The 16,365-nt window shown below is 32.5% G+C and overlaps 1 protein-coding gene across 2 annotated transcripts in view; it reads left to right on the top strand.

Annotated features, from left to right (window-relative positions):
• LOC130452428 (cyclin-dependent kinase 14) overlaps positions 1-16,365 on the top strand; it is a 77,814-nt gene that overhangs the window by 12,838 nt on the left and 48,611 nt on the right. Inside the window, exons 1-2 of one of the 2 annotated variants that reach the window (XM_056791707.1) lie at positions 1,213-1,328; positions 3,523-3,633. In XM_056791707.1, coding sequence (XP_056647685.1) covers positions 1,262-1,328; positions 3,523-3,633 — 178 coding nt within the window. In that variant the 5' untranslated portion in view covers positions 1,213-1,261. Of the gene's footprint in view, positions 1-1,212; positions 1,329-3,522; positions 3,634-16,365 lie in introns of those variants that run through there. The other variant, XM_056791706.1, reaches the window with a different exon arrangement.

Genomic DNA, 16,365 nt, shown 5'->3' with positions numbered 1-16,365 from the left:
GACTTGTGAATCGGTGCATTGTTTTAATGAAACTATGGCTTTTTTTGACATATGAGGCTGTTTTTCCTTGATTTTTGTATTTAAACGATTCAAAAACTCTAATTAGTATTCGCTATTGATTGTCTTTCCCTTTTCGACATAGTCGATGAACAATATTCCATTCGCAGCCCAAAATACTGGAGCCATAACCTTCCCAACTGACTGGTGTGTCTTCAAACACCAGATGATGATCGATTTGATTCCGGAGTGAAGTGATGGATCCATTGTCACATATCGACGCAAAAAATCTGATTGATTACATGTAAACACGGCCAAACACTGCTCTGAATCATCAACACGTTGTTGTTTTTTGATCGACTTTGAGTCTAGTTGAAAAAAGCTGCCTTCTGATATCTTTATTGCCTCAGCTATCTTACGCAATTTCAATTTACGTTTAGATATAACAAATTTGTGGACTTTTTTGATATTTTCTGGTGTAACCACCTCAATTGGACGACCAGATCATTCACCATCATCGATGTATTCAGTAAACCAATAACAAATGGTTCTTTTCGATGGAGCAGAGTTCGGATAACACTTTTGAAGCCATACAGTACTTATTTTCAATCAAGAAGCAATGATAAACTAACACAAAATTTTTTAAAATTTATTGTTTTTAAATAACAAAATTAGCTTCACTTAAATGGCTCTAACTTTTTTCTGACTAATCGAAATGTTGTGAAAGTCATGTAGTGTCAGTCACACGACTAAATATTTAGATTTATCGCCTACTGCTTTTATCTTGTTCCCTACTGTCGAGCAAAAGATGTGCGGACACCTAAAGAAACTATTGAAGTCTTTTAGCACCCCATATTCATACGATATCAAATACTAGAATCGATTCGAACGTATGCAAGAATGTATAGACTTGAGGATCGAATTTAAAAAGCAACCCTCTTATAATATAATGTGAATTATAGAAGACCCCGTATATTGGCAAATCTCTAAGACCCGTTCGACCTTCAACGAAATCGATATCTCAGTTCCGTCAACCATTTTTCCACGATAAACTAATTACTTTTATATTATTGTTTACAACAAATTTCAAAAATTGTCAAAAGCAATGATCTCCTCGTATTGCTCATAGAAATTTATTCGAATTGTTTATCTTATCAAACAATTCATCTAAATAAATATTTAATATTATTATATGCTTTACTGTGGTCGGTTAATAAAGTATTTATCATAAAATTTCTACTGTGTCTTACGGTTTTCAGTGAAAATGAGTTGTTGTTATAAATGCCCAAATTTTTGGAGGGACGTGTTGTTATTTTTCCATCTAAGAAAAGGTATATAATTTTATTCATATTACTTAAGTTTTCTATACTAAATCGAAGTTCATTTACAATACTGGGATAGAAAAAAAAACTTGAGAAGATCAAGCCCTTAGAGTTAGTGTTTGGTCACTGTTTTACTAGATTGTAATATAGGAAATGTCTTTAGAGGTGTTCAATTGAAAAAAATCTTATTAATGAACTTCAATCTTTTTTCTAAATAATAAGATGAACTTCAATCTTTTTTCTAAATAATAAGATGTCTGACCCATGTTATCACTGTCACAATAATTATTTATACAATTTCTTGTTTTTTGCTTTAGTTTTCTAGTCCTGGTTTTAGGTCTTCAATCGCCTCCGCGTACCATATTTTCCTTGGTCTTCCTTTTTTCTCTCCTCCCTCCTTGTTCTATGACCAGTATTCTTATTATTCTGGCATTCTTCTTTTCCATATATTTAATTTTTCTTCTACTTTGTTGAGAAACCACGTTTGACTTCCATACCTCACTATTAAACTTATTATTGTTTTGTACAGATGTAGCTTCGTCTTTCTAAAGATTTTTTGCAATTGTATACGTCCTTTCGTCATACTTGCTTCTAGATTTACTTTCTTGTCACTTTCGTCCTTGATAACCACCCCAAAATATACATAATATTGAACTTGCTTGATTTATTTTCGTTGACTCGTGAATTCACTGTTTGTACAGTTTTTATGAAGGATCTGCTAATTTTCTTGTACGTATTAGAGGTCTCGTGTACACTGCGATTCAAAGGATTTATTGGATCCCCCTTTCTTGCTGCGATACTGGAAATCCCAGTATTTACAGCTCATCAATTAATCCCTCTCCTTTTAAAAAGGCTAGAATGTGGGATGGTTCTAATTGACAGAGATCTTTGTCTTCTATTTCATAGGCTCCCAGATGCTCTGGAGTTCACACTTCTAGAGAATGTGGATAGAGGTTTAGTCCTTTGTGCAACTAAACCTGCACGCCGTATTATCTGCTAGGTCTAGCGTCTTCCGGCGACAGTGCCCGATTGTTCTTACTATGCAGATCTACTCTGGTTATAGTTTCCCAGAAGAGTTTTAGCCTAACTCAGCTTGTAGGTTGTCCCAATAATTTGTTTTGCTCTTATAAACCGTCTTTTCCAGTGGTTTTTCCATTGCTCTGTGACTGATACCACAGAAGGGTTCGGGTCCCACGAAGGGCTTATCTGCCCCCGTCGCAAATTTCCTTAATCTTGTTTTCCAATGTTCAAATCGTCGTTTTGTCCATGTTTTTAGTGTCTCTGTTTTGTTCAAATCGATTTTACGTGTTATCCATTGAATATTGAACAGTGTAGTGGAAACGGATCTTCCTGTCTGAATCCAGTCTTGGCTTGGAAACATTTTGATATTCTTTGGTTTGCCTTTATCTTTGTTTTTGTAAGTTGGAATGTCATTTTGATAAGACTTTAGCTTTTTTGGAATACTAAGCTGTACAAATGGTATGGTAAACTTTTTGAAAATCGATGAAAACTTAGTAAATTGGCAGATAATTCGATAGTTGTCGTGAAAGTACTTATGAGTCACGTTTTGATGTTTATCAGAATATTTATTTTCCTTTACAGCAGTTTTTGTTTTTTAAATATTTATGCACTAGGATCTGATAGTTCTATAACCATCAGTAAAACTTTTTTGTGACATAGGATGACGGGAATTGAGGACCAAAGTGCAACAAATTTAGTCTATCGCGATTTTTGAATGAAATCATTTATTATATGTATTTAAAAGTTGTTTTATAATATAATTAAAGTTTTATTCGATAAACCGAGCTAAATAAAAAGTCTTATGAACATTTTTGCAATTTTCCGCATAATAACCCTGATAAAAATTTTGTTTCTCATTTCTTTTTGCAATGCGCTAATAGCTTGCCTACGTCACTAGCGCCGTTTCATCCGACCAAATAGTGTGATGCATTGAAAATAGACTGTTTCATCAAGTATAAGTAATCGTTCTTGTTGTGGAGATCATTTCGAGGTAAGTCGCTCTCTTACACAATCGGCGCTGATGACGTAATACCTATTTGAAACGAATCTCTGACGGTATAAAATATACCCAGACTTCTGAATTTTGTAAATTTGTTAATATTGATCCTATCGACTCGAAATAAACATTATTATTTTTGTAAATGTAGTTATAATTTTAATATAACATTTAATTACTTTCCAGGCTTATCAGGTTTACCAACGTCGGGAGTTACTATGCGAGAAAAGAAGAGCGGGGCTCTGTCTCGAATGCAAAAGCTCAAAAAGAGGTTGTCACATTCTTTTGGACGATTATGTACGTATATCTTGTATTTTGCTCGTGATAAAAATCGAAAAATCTAACGACGTGAATATAAAGATATTTTTTTTCAAACTTGGCAATGTTGTAACTCATATTTAACCACGACGGTTTCTTATAGATCTTATTTACGAGTCTGTCAAATTAGCGGACCAAATTTAAAAAAAAAATACATCTGACAAGATCAAAAACTGCCGTTTTTTGGCGCGAAATTCCCAGCTGCCAACGAGCCCTATTGTAAAAAGGGGAGCAATTGGGTGGCGATTTGGAAATGGCAATTATTTAGCTAGTGAAAAGTTATTTTTATATTAATTAAGAATTGTTGATCGGGGATAGTATTAAAAGGGCTGTTACCGAAAATTTACGTTCTTGAGTTTTTTATTTGCATCTGTAAGAAGCATTTTTGGAATTTATCATTTGATATTTACTGGTTGCTCGAAAAAGCTCATAGATTGCACGATCAACAGAGTTTTTGTTTGTTATTTGAAAATTTACCTGTAGAGGGTATATAGACCCGTGTCTCCTACAATTCCAAGGCCAGCCAATATATATATTGGAGGATATATTGAAAAATTCTTAGCCTGCTATAGAACCAAACAAAATTTCAATGTCAAAATATTTTGTTACTCAACATATTCTCCTCTTAATTGGATACATTTATTACAGCGAACCTGCAACGTCTCTAGACCTTTAAAAAAAATGTTTCTTCTTGCTATACAAACCAGACCTTCACAGCTTTTATTATCTTCTCGTTGGAAGAAAATTAAATCGCGAATATTTTGCATGGCAACATGAGATTTGTGTGCAGGGGCGTTGTCCTGCAAAAACAAAACACCTTTGGATAGCTTTCCGCGTCTTTTCTCTTTAATTTTTTACCGTAGAGTAGTCAGTAATGTCGAATAGTTATTATTCTACCATTATCCAAAAAATCAATCATGCTTACTCCATGAATATCCCAAAAAACTGGAGCAAGAACTTTTCCATCAGATTTTTGGACACGAAACTTCTTAGGTCTTGAAGAACCAGAGTGTCGCCATTCCATCGATTGTTGCTTTGTTTCTGGATCGTAGAAATGTATCCTCAAGTCTAATCCATAGTAACAATTCAGTTTAATAAGTCTACATCGTTTTCAAATCGAGTACAGATCGAACGCGATGCTTCTACACCTGCACGCTGTCCAAATTGACATGAAATACACGATGAATCCGTTTTAGCCCAATTCGACGGTCTGATAAAATCATGTCATGAACTGCATCGATATTTTCGGGGATTTACAGACAGAAACTGGCCACCTTCCCGATCGGTCGTCATCTTCAATGGAAAATTTACCTCTTTCGAAGCTTGCAGTCCAATTTTTCACTGTCGTATACGAAGGACATTGATCACCAAGACTATTAAGCATATCTGAATGACAAAAAAAAATGTACTTTATTCGCTCATTTCCTCGAATATGTCGTCAAACGAATTCGAGGTAACGTTCTCTTCGTGTTCATACGTTTCATTTTTCGTTCATTCGGATGCCGAATGCCGAATGGCGAAATCCAAAATCGCACTAATAAATTCATTTTTGATTAATTTAATGCATAGACGTTCCATTCTTAATGAATAAAAAGTGAACCGTCTGATATCACCTTAACAAAGCACTTATATAATAGCGGCTTGATTTGCCGAATATCATTGCCGACCTCAGGGCTCGTTGGCATCTGGGGTAAAACAGGGAAAATAATCCAATTCTTACCAATAAATTATTCCGGATTTTATACGTTTTTTCACGCTTTGCCCCGGATGCCAACGCGCCCCGATGTCTGCAATGATATTCGGCAAATCAAGCGGCAATTATCTATGTGGTTATTTTTAGATATTATAAAAAGTAGAGCCAAATTTTAGGGGATGGTTCGCTATTTTGATACTGAAGTTAGCGTATCAAATCAAATTTTTTGTAGTAACACAAGAATGAATAGCATAATGTGATAAAATATATACAAATACGAAAATATGAAAAAAATAATTCTAACACGTAAGGTTTTTATGTTACATTTATAGAACCACATTTATTAGTAAAATATTTGATATTTATTAAAAATATAATTTCACAAAAACTTTAAAAAAAAATCACTTTAAATATCAATTGGCTCTACTTTTTCCTTTTCCTTTCTCTTTTTGAAAACCAACAGAAATCACCCATCATGGCCAAATCCCATCGTCCTTGATACCGAATTTTCATTGTCCTAATATCTTGGTGCTCATCATTGCCAGCTCCAAAATTTTCGGGAAAAAATGTCAAACGGGAATGGAGGAAATCAATTTTCAATGACGTCGAACACCAATGGATTTGTAGGCGTCTAGAAGTTCATCGGGATAGCCCGATTTAGACAACCAACACAGAAGATTTAAAATTTTAAGAGGGGTACGCAAGGAGTGTATTTTGTCTTCAATGCTGTTCACCCTCTATGTACAGAATGCCTTTGCTGACACTCTTGAGGGCTCTGATTATGGCGTTAAAGTTAATGGATACCCGCTGAATAATAAATGCAACAAAAACCAAGTGCATGGCAATAAGTAGAAATGCAATTTTATGTGCCCAAATGCATATACATGGTGGCCACAAAACTGGAAAACCTGAAAAACCTGGAAACGTCAGGGAATTTTCAATTTACTGGAAAAGTCGTCGAATTTCTCTAAAAATCTGGAAAAAATGAAAATTTTCAATTGGGATTATTTATGTTATATGTGTTATAAAGAAAAGATCAAATCGATTCCTGCTATGTTCAAAGATTGACTAGGGAATTGCATTCTTTCAAATTGAAAAGGGTAGTCTGAATGTATAAAGGGGGATTCCCCTCTGGCACATCCGGTTATAATTGTAGCCTCGATTACGTTTTTCTGAAGAGCGTTCACACGCGGTCTCGTACCGTTACGCAGTTTAGGAGGATTGAGATTTCGTAACAACATCAACGGTGTTCCAACCTTTAGTATAAGTCTATGTGCCGGGAAACTGGAGGATTGAGCGTGTTCATGAACTGAGATGGGTATTGCACAGCATTATCAATTTGTAACACTGAATTTATAGATCGAAACTCCACGTATTCTCCATCAAATGAATTTAAACCTTTTTAAAGAAATCAAAAAGGAGAAATTAGTTTTTAGATATCCACACGGGACCCATTTCTAAAAAAGAATCGCTTTGATATCTCATTTCGTCATGAAGAATTGGTTCCGTAATAAAAATTTTTGTTTAACTATTTAAACTCTTTCCAAGTCGAATTATGAAAATCGCAGAAATTGGTTTTTAGGTATTTGTACGGAGAATGTTTTAGTGCAAAAACGAAGTCGATATCCCAATTAGCGGCCGAGAAAAACGAAAAAATCGAATTTGCGTACCCACCCCGCTTTACCCCTTTAAAATCGAAATTTCGCAAAATCCTTTCTTAGCGCACCTCTACACACCGATACAAACACACCCTCAAAATTTCATGTTTTTATCTTTAATAGCCTTGGCTGGGCGTTGATGAGTGAATGAATCAGTCAGTCAGTCAGGACATCCTCTTTTATAGATATAGAGATTATTCAACTACTAGAATTTGTTCGTTTCCTCGAATGAGATTGAAAAGTTGGCGCGCATGCGATTGTCACACCATCTAGCGTACTTTTTATTGTACTATTCAGTATTATCTGTTTTATTTTTCGGAAATTTGTGCATAACAAATACCAGCTGATCATTGAGCAACTATACCTTAGAAAAGGGAGAAAGAATATTATGCTTATCTCTTGAACGAGGATTTTCAATAAATAAAGACCACTGAATTGAAAATCTTGGCCCAAAGATTAATTTATGATAAATTGGGAAATGTTGGCATTGAAAATATGGAGGGTGGAGGTAAGGAGAACCATCTCTGTGCTACAGAAGATGTCCATCAAATTATTTACGTTGGGGAGGCGCTACTATCGCATTAAATAAAGCGCTAGAAATTCAAGAATAAGGACAGTCAAGTCATTCAAAAATATTTAACACTGCATACTTCACTATATCTAAAGTAACTAAGTTATATATCTCGTCCGACAGGAGCGCCATTCTGGTCAAATTTTGAATTATAGTTTACCGTCTACGAGCGGTCAGTTTTTAAGTTAAGCCCCCATATGAGACGGTCCTCCCTACCTCTACCCTCCATAATTGAAAATATTGAACTATCGAATAGTCTGATTCAGTCGGTTAACCCTTAAACGGGCGTGGTATCATAAATGTTCCAAAATTTTCTTAAAAATAGGCGGTAAGCCTTTGTACCTGGATCTTTCTCTCAGGGCAACGGAATTTCATTGTGAAGTTCCATTCCTTAAGACGGGAAGCAAGAAGTTCAGACTGTTGCTTTGATAACCCCAAATCATTCAACTCACTTTGAACAATCAAATGTGGCTCGCAGGAACTGGTACTTGGAGTAAAAATAGGATCAGTGCATTATTATTCGGAGCTTCCTGATGATGATACGTTGTCTCCGATATCTTCTAAAACAATATTTTGCGGATCTAAAGGCGAATTTGGTACTGGTAAATCTTCGTCATGGGGAACAGGTCGTATAGAAGACGGCAAATTTGGATACTCGATCTTGTGCCTTCCTTTCTTAGAATAACCTTGTTAGACAAGAATAGCAGTCGTCAAAATGATTAGTAAGTTCCCGCCATACCATTGGAATTGCAAACGGCATGTTTTTTTTCTGTCCATTCATCCACTGCATCAATGACACGCTACAATTAATACAGCATGCGTGGGGGCCCACTGCTTGTCTTGGTCTCCAATTTAGGTATCAAAATATTTGAACAGGATTTTTTCACATTTTCGAAAAATTATCTGGCTTGAAATTTCACATTTGTCAGGAGAAGTTTTGCAATTGCGGCGTGTTTGACTCGACATTTTCGTATTTATAATAAGTTTTTGCAGTATGAACAGTAAACCACTTACTTTGAAATTCAACAGAATACTAATTTTTAATTAAGGTACATTTCGGCCATAAAATTTACCGATATTAACTACCCTTTTATAAAATTACCAACCTGCTAATGTAAACAGGGATAATTAAACTATTGAAAAGTGGTACGTGTTGGGGCTTAATAAATAATTTTTTTATTATTGGACGGGTATTTCCATTTTAAAAATGAAGGTCTCTGTGTTACAAAAATATTTTCGGCCAGTGTAATTAACGGCAAATTCTGGGCAAAAACGGCAATTTTTAGCTTATCAGAATTCATTTTTTTTTAAATTTGGCGCGCTAACTTGACAGATCTTTTTATACATAAAATCAAATTTGGAATCTGAAATAATGTAGCTTGAAGTCGAATAAACAAAACTAATAACATTTTCTTCTTCTCATTTTGAAAAATAATCTTAGCGACACGGATAGATTACGAAGGGCTGAAGATAAACGAGACCTAATCTGTAAATTGTGTAAGAAATTCGTAGGGTTTTATTAAGGGCTGAATCCGGATAAATTTTTTGTATAAGATTAGTTTTATTACCAGCACATATAATTAATTTATTTTTTTTCTAATCAAGTTTCTAAAATGATTTGTGAAAAAAATATATATACGCTACGTTATATACGCTGCCCAACATGAAAAACCGTTGGTAGTAAAATATTTTTATCGCCAAATGTTCTTGCAACTTTATTATTTCCCTAAATAGATTCAGAAATTATACTACGAGGGTTGTCTAAAATGTTATCGACGTCTACATGAAGATGTGAGTAGTTAATAACTAAAATAAACCCTCTTAGTCTAAAAATCGAGTTTATGTAAAAAATTCGTAATGTTTCATTAAATGTTCCATCACATAATCATATTTATAGAAACTTTCAGCCCGTGGCTATGTATTTGAGAATAATTTAAGATTCTACTTGTCTTTAAAATCTGCTACTAGTTTGTCTAAAGAAATATCATTAACTACAACGTGAAAAAAGATGCATCGATGCATCGGCATCGAAAAACCCCAAGCGCTGAATATAAACGTATAAAGATCCGCCGTAAAATGGAACATTTTGAGAACAAGATCATTAAAATCCATCCATTTTTCTAGATTTTCTAGAGCCAAAAAACCAGGTGACCGTGAAAGTGTATAATTACCATAAATTTTTGTAAAGGATTATTTTGCAAAACCGTTTTTTTTTTACGATTTAAAACAGTAAATCTATGAGAAATTTTCATTCCAGCTATTTCTACTAATTTTTTTTATAAATCCGCCGTAAAATGGAACATTTTGAGACCAAGAACATTAAAATCCATCCATTTGTCGATTTTCTAGAGCCAAAAAACCAGGTGACCGTGAAAGTGTATAATTACCATAAATTTTTGTAAAGGATTATTTTGCAAAACCGTTTTTTTTTACGATTTAAAACAGTAAATAAACAATTAACAAACAATTTAAAAAAAAAATCCAAAAAAAATGATTTTTTCAGTTTTTATAGCTTAAAATGAAATCGATGAAAAACAATCAATTTTCGTGAATAGTTTCGTACTATATTCTTCAATGTTAATAGTTTTTGGACCATAAAAATCGAAAAATAGATAAATTTTATAATTTTGGTCTCAAAATGTTCCATTTTACGACGAATTTATGAAAAACACGGGGGTAGTGGCTGAATTTGCGGTTTTTAATAGTTTTAAACCTTAAATAGTAGAAAAACTTTTTTTTTTTATAAATCCGCCGTAAAATGGAACATTTTGAGAACAAGATCATTAAAATCCATCCATTTTTCGATTTTCTAGAGCCAAAAAACCAGGTGACCGTGAAAGTGTATAATTACCAAAAAATGAATAAACAAACATTTTCCATTATTTTCTTTTCCAAAATTTAGAAGTTATGAATGATTATATGCAAAGAAGTGCGTTTATGATCAGATTTAAAAAAAAAGATTCATCGAAATCGGATGATTTTTCGATTTTCTAGAGCGAAAGTATAAAATTACCTATTTTTTTTTCAAACAGCTTCATCTAAACGTGTTTGAATAGCTTAATGATTTCCAATTTGTCTCCTTCCTCTCTATCACCTCTACTAGATTAATAATTAACAATTAATACCCTCGAGTCGAGGCGAAAGCGTTAAAAACGGAGCCAGCTGAGTAAACGATTCATTAATTGCATTTAGCTTGAATACGTGTTTTTATCCCCCAGCTAAATTCATCCGAAATATCGATTATATGTGTAATTCCTGAAATTCTTTACTGTTTGGCAACGTCGTTCGAATGTGACCTCGTACTTTCTCTTTATTGACGTATAATTCATAACTTTAATGTAACTCAACCAAAAAAAAATGTATCACGAATTTTACTGTATTTTGTTTAAATTTGTGAAAAGAGAACTCGTTTATTTCAAATAAAATCGATCGATTTTTTTATATTCTCGAATCTAGCGACGACCTCGATAAATTCTAATTTCTCTCGAGGTTTGTATATAACATCTGTGGTATAAGAAAAATCGGAAATTGCAGGTCGAGTGTATGCTCTTGTTCGAGAGAAATAAACAGATGCAATACGACGAGGAAGATGGAGAGTAAAGATTAAATATCAATGGTGGGATTCAGGACCGGTTTCAAGGTTTCGAACGTCTCATGGTATATTGAAATATGGTTTCTTTGTTTCGGGTGTGAAATGATGAACCCACGTTTCATCCATAGTTATGTAACGACCTAAAATTCGACTTTGTTGCCAAACACTCGATGGAAACTTCTCCATTGTGAGCGAACGCGGCACCCATCTTGCAGCTCATGTCTCATATATCCAAATTTTCAGTTAACATGCGATGTACCGCACTTTTTGAAATGTCTACTAAGTCTACGATGATCCAGTACCGCTTTGTCGATTTTCTTCAACATTTCTCGAGTCTTCACCTCATTTGATCGACCACAGGGATGGTGGTCTTCGCTGGTCGTACTGCCTCGTTTAAACTCCGCTACTCGATATTTTACTGATGATAACGAAGGAGCCGCCTCACCCAGAGTAAAATCTAGTTCAGCTTTTATAATGATTGGACTAACGCCCTTCGAATAAAACTTTCTAATACAGTGTTGTTTTTCAAGCAGCTACTGCCATCTATAGTTTAGGCCGGACACTTCTGGGATGATTTTCGTATAAGTGTTGGTATGAATATCACCAACGGTTCCAAAAAGTCCAGCTTAACAAGACACGATCAATAAGTTATCAATCCTTCAGTCGATTTAGAATAAAAGTCTAAACACCTGCATCCTCTTCAATATCTGAATCAGTTTTTTTTAACATTGTCTTTTTTTTCTGTTCTTTGAATTCTTTTTATAGGGGTTGAAAATTTTAAATACAAAATATGCAAGTCAAAACAGATAATGAGATGTCCATTTAAATAAAAATAAATCATCATAAAAATTTTTTCCCAATTTTCACAAAATAAGGGATGATTTATAAGGGTTGAACCTTTGGAATGCAAAATATTTGAGTTGAATACAAACACAAAAGTCGATTTAATATAATAAGCTACAGAAAGTAATTAAATATTTTTTTCAACTTATATTAACCGAGGGTGCTTTATAAGGGACGAAATACATCAAGCAGGGTTGAAAAATTTCCTGGAATATAAACCACTCATTTAAATTATTTTGGTCGGTACGACATTTTGAGTAAATGAAAACATTTTTTTTTTTTGAATTTTCAAAACCTCAAATTTATCACCTTGTATCTCAGAAACGCGAAACAGTAGAGTGATCCTGATTTTTCTCAACAAGTATTAATTCTTTTTATGTTATTTCGTGGAATATAAACCATTCATTCCAATTATTTTGGTCGGTACGATTTTTTGAGTAAATGAAAAGATTTTTTTTTTGAATTTTCAAAACCTCAAATTTATCACCTTGTATCTCAGAAACGCGAAACAATAGAATGATCCTGATTTTTCTCAACAAGTATTAATTCTTTTTATGTTATTTCGTGGAATATAAACCATTCATTCCAATTATTTTGGTCGGTACGATTTTTTGAGTAAATGAAAAGATTTTTTTTTTGAATTTTCAAAACCTCAAATTTATCACCTTGTATCTCAGAAACGCGAAACAATAGAATGATCCTGATTTTTCTCAACAAGTATTAATTCTTTTTATGTTATTTCGTGGAATATAAACCACTCATTCCAATTATTTTGGTCGGTACGATTTTTTGAGTAAATGAAAAGATTTTTTTTTTGAATTTTCAAAACCTCAAATTTATCACCTTGTATCTCAGAAACGCGAAACAGTAGAGTGATCCTGATTTTTCTCAACAAGTATTAAATCTGTTTAAGTAATTTCGTGAAATATAAACCACTCGTTCAAATTATTTTGACCGATACGATTTTTTGAGTAAATGAAAAGATTTTTTTTTGAATTTTCAAAACCTCAAATTTATCACCTTGTATCTCAGAATCGCGAAACAGTAGAATGATCCTGATTTTTCTCAATAAGTATTAATTCTTTTTATGTTATTTCGTGGAATATAAACCATTCATTCCAATTATTTTGGTCGGTACGATTTTTTGAGTAAATGAAAAGATTTTTTTTTTGAATTTTCAAAACCTCAAATTTATCACCTTGTATCTCAGAAACGCGAAACAGTAGAGTGATCCTGATTTTTCTCAACAAGTATTAAATCTGTTTAAGTAATTTCGTGAAATATAAACCACTCGTTCAAATTATTTTGACCGATACGATTTTTTGAGTAAATGAAAAGATTTTTTTTTGAATTTTCAAAACCTCAAATTTATCACCTTGTATCTCAGAATCGCGAAACAGTAGAATGATCCTGATTTTTCTCAATAAGTATTAATTCTTTTTATGTTATTTCGTGGAATATAAACCATTCATTCCAATTATTTTGGTCGGTACGATTTTTTGAGTAAATGAAAAGATTTTTTTTTTGAATTTTCAAAACCTCAAATTTATCACCTTGTATCTCAGAAACGCGAAACAATAGAATGATCCTGATTTTTCTCAACAAGTATTAATTCTTTTTATGTTATTTCGTGGAATATAAACCACTCATTCCAATTATTTTGGTCGGTACGATTTTTTGAGTAAATGAAAAGATTTTTTTTTTGAATTTTCAAAACCTCAAATTTATCACCTTGTATCTCAGAAACGCGAAACAGTAGAGTGATCCTGATTTTTCTCAACAAGTATTAAATCTGTTTAAGTAATTTCGTGAAATATAAACCACTCGTTCAAATTATTTTGACCGATACGATTTTTTGAGTAAATGAAAAGATTTTTTTTTGAATTTTCAAAACCTCAAATTTATCACCTTGTATCTCAGAATCGCGAAACAGTAGAATGATCCTGATTTTTCTCAATAAGTATTAATTCTTTTTATGTTATTTCGTGGAATATAAACCATTCATTCCAATTATTTTGGTCGGTACGATTTTTTGAGTAAATGAAAAGATTTTTTTTTTGAATTTTCAAAACCTCAAATTTATCACCTTGTATCTCAGAAACGCGAAACAATAGAATGATCCTGATTTTTCTCAACAAGTATTAATTCTTTTTATGTTATTTCGTGGAATATAAACCACTCATTCCAATTATTTTGGTCGGTACGATTTTTTGAGTAAATGAAAAGATTTTTTTTTTGAATTTTCAAAACCTCAAATTTATCACCTTGTATCTCAGAAACGCGAAACAGTAGAGTGATCCTGATTTTTCTCAACAAGTATTAAATCTGTTTAAGTAATTTCGTGAAATATAAACCACTCGTTCAAATTATTTTGACCGATACGATTTTTTGAGTAAATGAAAAGATTTTTTTTTGAATTTTCAAAACCTCAAATTTATCACCTTGTATCTCAGAATCGCGAAACAGTAGAATGATCCTGATTTTTCTCAATAAGTATTAATTCTTTTTATGTTATTTCGTGGAATATAAACCATTCATTCCAATTATTTTGGTCGGTACGATTTTTTGAGTAAATGAAAAGATTTTTTTTTTGAATTTTCAAAACCTCAAATTTATCACCTTGTATCTCAGAAACGCGAAACAATAGAATGATCCTGATTTTTCTCAACAAGTATTAATTCTTTTTATGTTATTTCGTGGAATATAAACCACTCATTCCAATTATTTTGGTCGGTACGATTTTTTGAGTAAATGAAAAGATTTTTTTTTTTGAATTTTCAAAACCTCAAATTTATCACCTTGTATCTCAGAAACGCGAAACAATAGAATGATCCTGATTTTTCTCAACAAGTATTAAATCTGTTTAAGTAATTTCGTGGAATATAAACCACTCATTCCAATTATTTTGGTCGGTACGATTTTTTGAGTAAATGAAAAGATTTTTTTTTGGAATTTTCAAAACCTCAAATTTATCACCTTGTATCTCAGAAACGCGAAACAATAGAATGATCCTGATTTTTCTCAACAAGTATTAATTCTTTTTATGTTATTTCGTGGAATATAAACCACTCATTCCAATTATTTTGGTCGGTACGATTTTTTGAGTAAATGAAAAGATTTTTTTTTTTGAATTTTCAAAACCTCAAATTTATCACCTTGTATCTCAGAAACGCGAAACAATAGAATGATCCTGATTTTTCTCAACAAGTATTAAATCTGTTTAAGTAATTTCGTGGAATATAAACCACTCATTCCAATTATTTTGGTCGGTACGATTTTTTGAGTAAATGAAAAGATTTTTTTTTGGAATTTTCAAAACCTCAAATTTATCACCTTGTATCTCAGAATCGCGAAACAGTAGAATGATCCTGATTTTTCTCAACAAGTATTAAATCTGTTTAAGTAATTTCGTGGAATATAAACCACTCATTCCAATTATTTTGGTCGGTACGATTTTTTGAGTAAATGAAAAGATTTTTTTTTTGAATTTTCAAAACCTCAAATTTATCACCTTGTATCTCAGAAACGCGAAACAGTAGAGTGATCCTGATTTTTCTCAACAAGTATTAAATCTGTTTAAGTAATTTCGTGGAATATAAACCACTCATTCCAATTATTTTGGTCGGTACGATTTTTTGAGTAAATGAAAAGATTTTTTTTTTGAATTTTCAAAACCTCAAATTTATCACCTTGTATCTCAGAAACGCGAAACAGTAGAGTGATCCTGATTTTTCTCAACAAGTATTAAATCTGTTTAAGTAATTTCGTGAAATATAAACCACTCGTTCAAATTATTTTGACCGATACGATTTTTTGAGTAAATGAAAAGATTTTTTTTTGAATTTTCAAAACCTCAAATTTATCACCTTGTATCTCAGAATCGCGAAACAGTAGAATGATCCTGATTTTTCTCAATAAGTATTAATTCTTTTTATGTTATTTCGTGGAATATAAACCATTCATTCCAATTATTTTGGTCGGTACGATTTTTTGAGTAAATGAAAAGATTTTTTTTTTGAATTTTCAAAACCTCAAATTTATCACCTTGTATCTCAGAAACGCGAAACAATAGAATGATCCTGATTTTTCTCAACAAGTATTAATTCTTTTTATGTTATTTCGTGGAATATAAACCACTCATTCCAATTATTTTGGTCGGTACGATTTTTTGAGTAAATGAAAAGATTTTTTTTTTTGAATTTTCAAAACCTCAAATTTATCACCTTGTATCTCAGAAACGCGAAACAATAGAATGATCCTGATTTTTCTCAACAAGTATTAAATCTGTTTAAGTAATTTCGTGGAATATAAACCACTCATTCCAATTATTTTGGTCGGTACGATTTTTTGAGTA

The sequence above is a fragment of the Diorhabda sublineata genome, chromosome 1 (genome assembly GCF_026230105.1).
Source record: "Diorhabda sublineata isolate icDioSubl1.1 chromosome 1, icDioSubl1.1, whole genome shotgun sequence".
Classification (NCBI taxonomy): domain Eukaryota; kingdom Metazoa; phylum Arthropoda; class Insecta; order Coleoptera; family Chrysomelidae; genus Diorhabda; species Diorhabda sublineata.
This window is presented reverse-complemented; position numbering and strand designations above follow the sequence as displayed.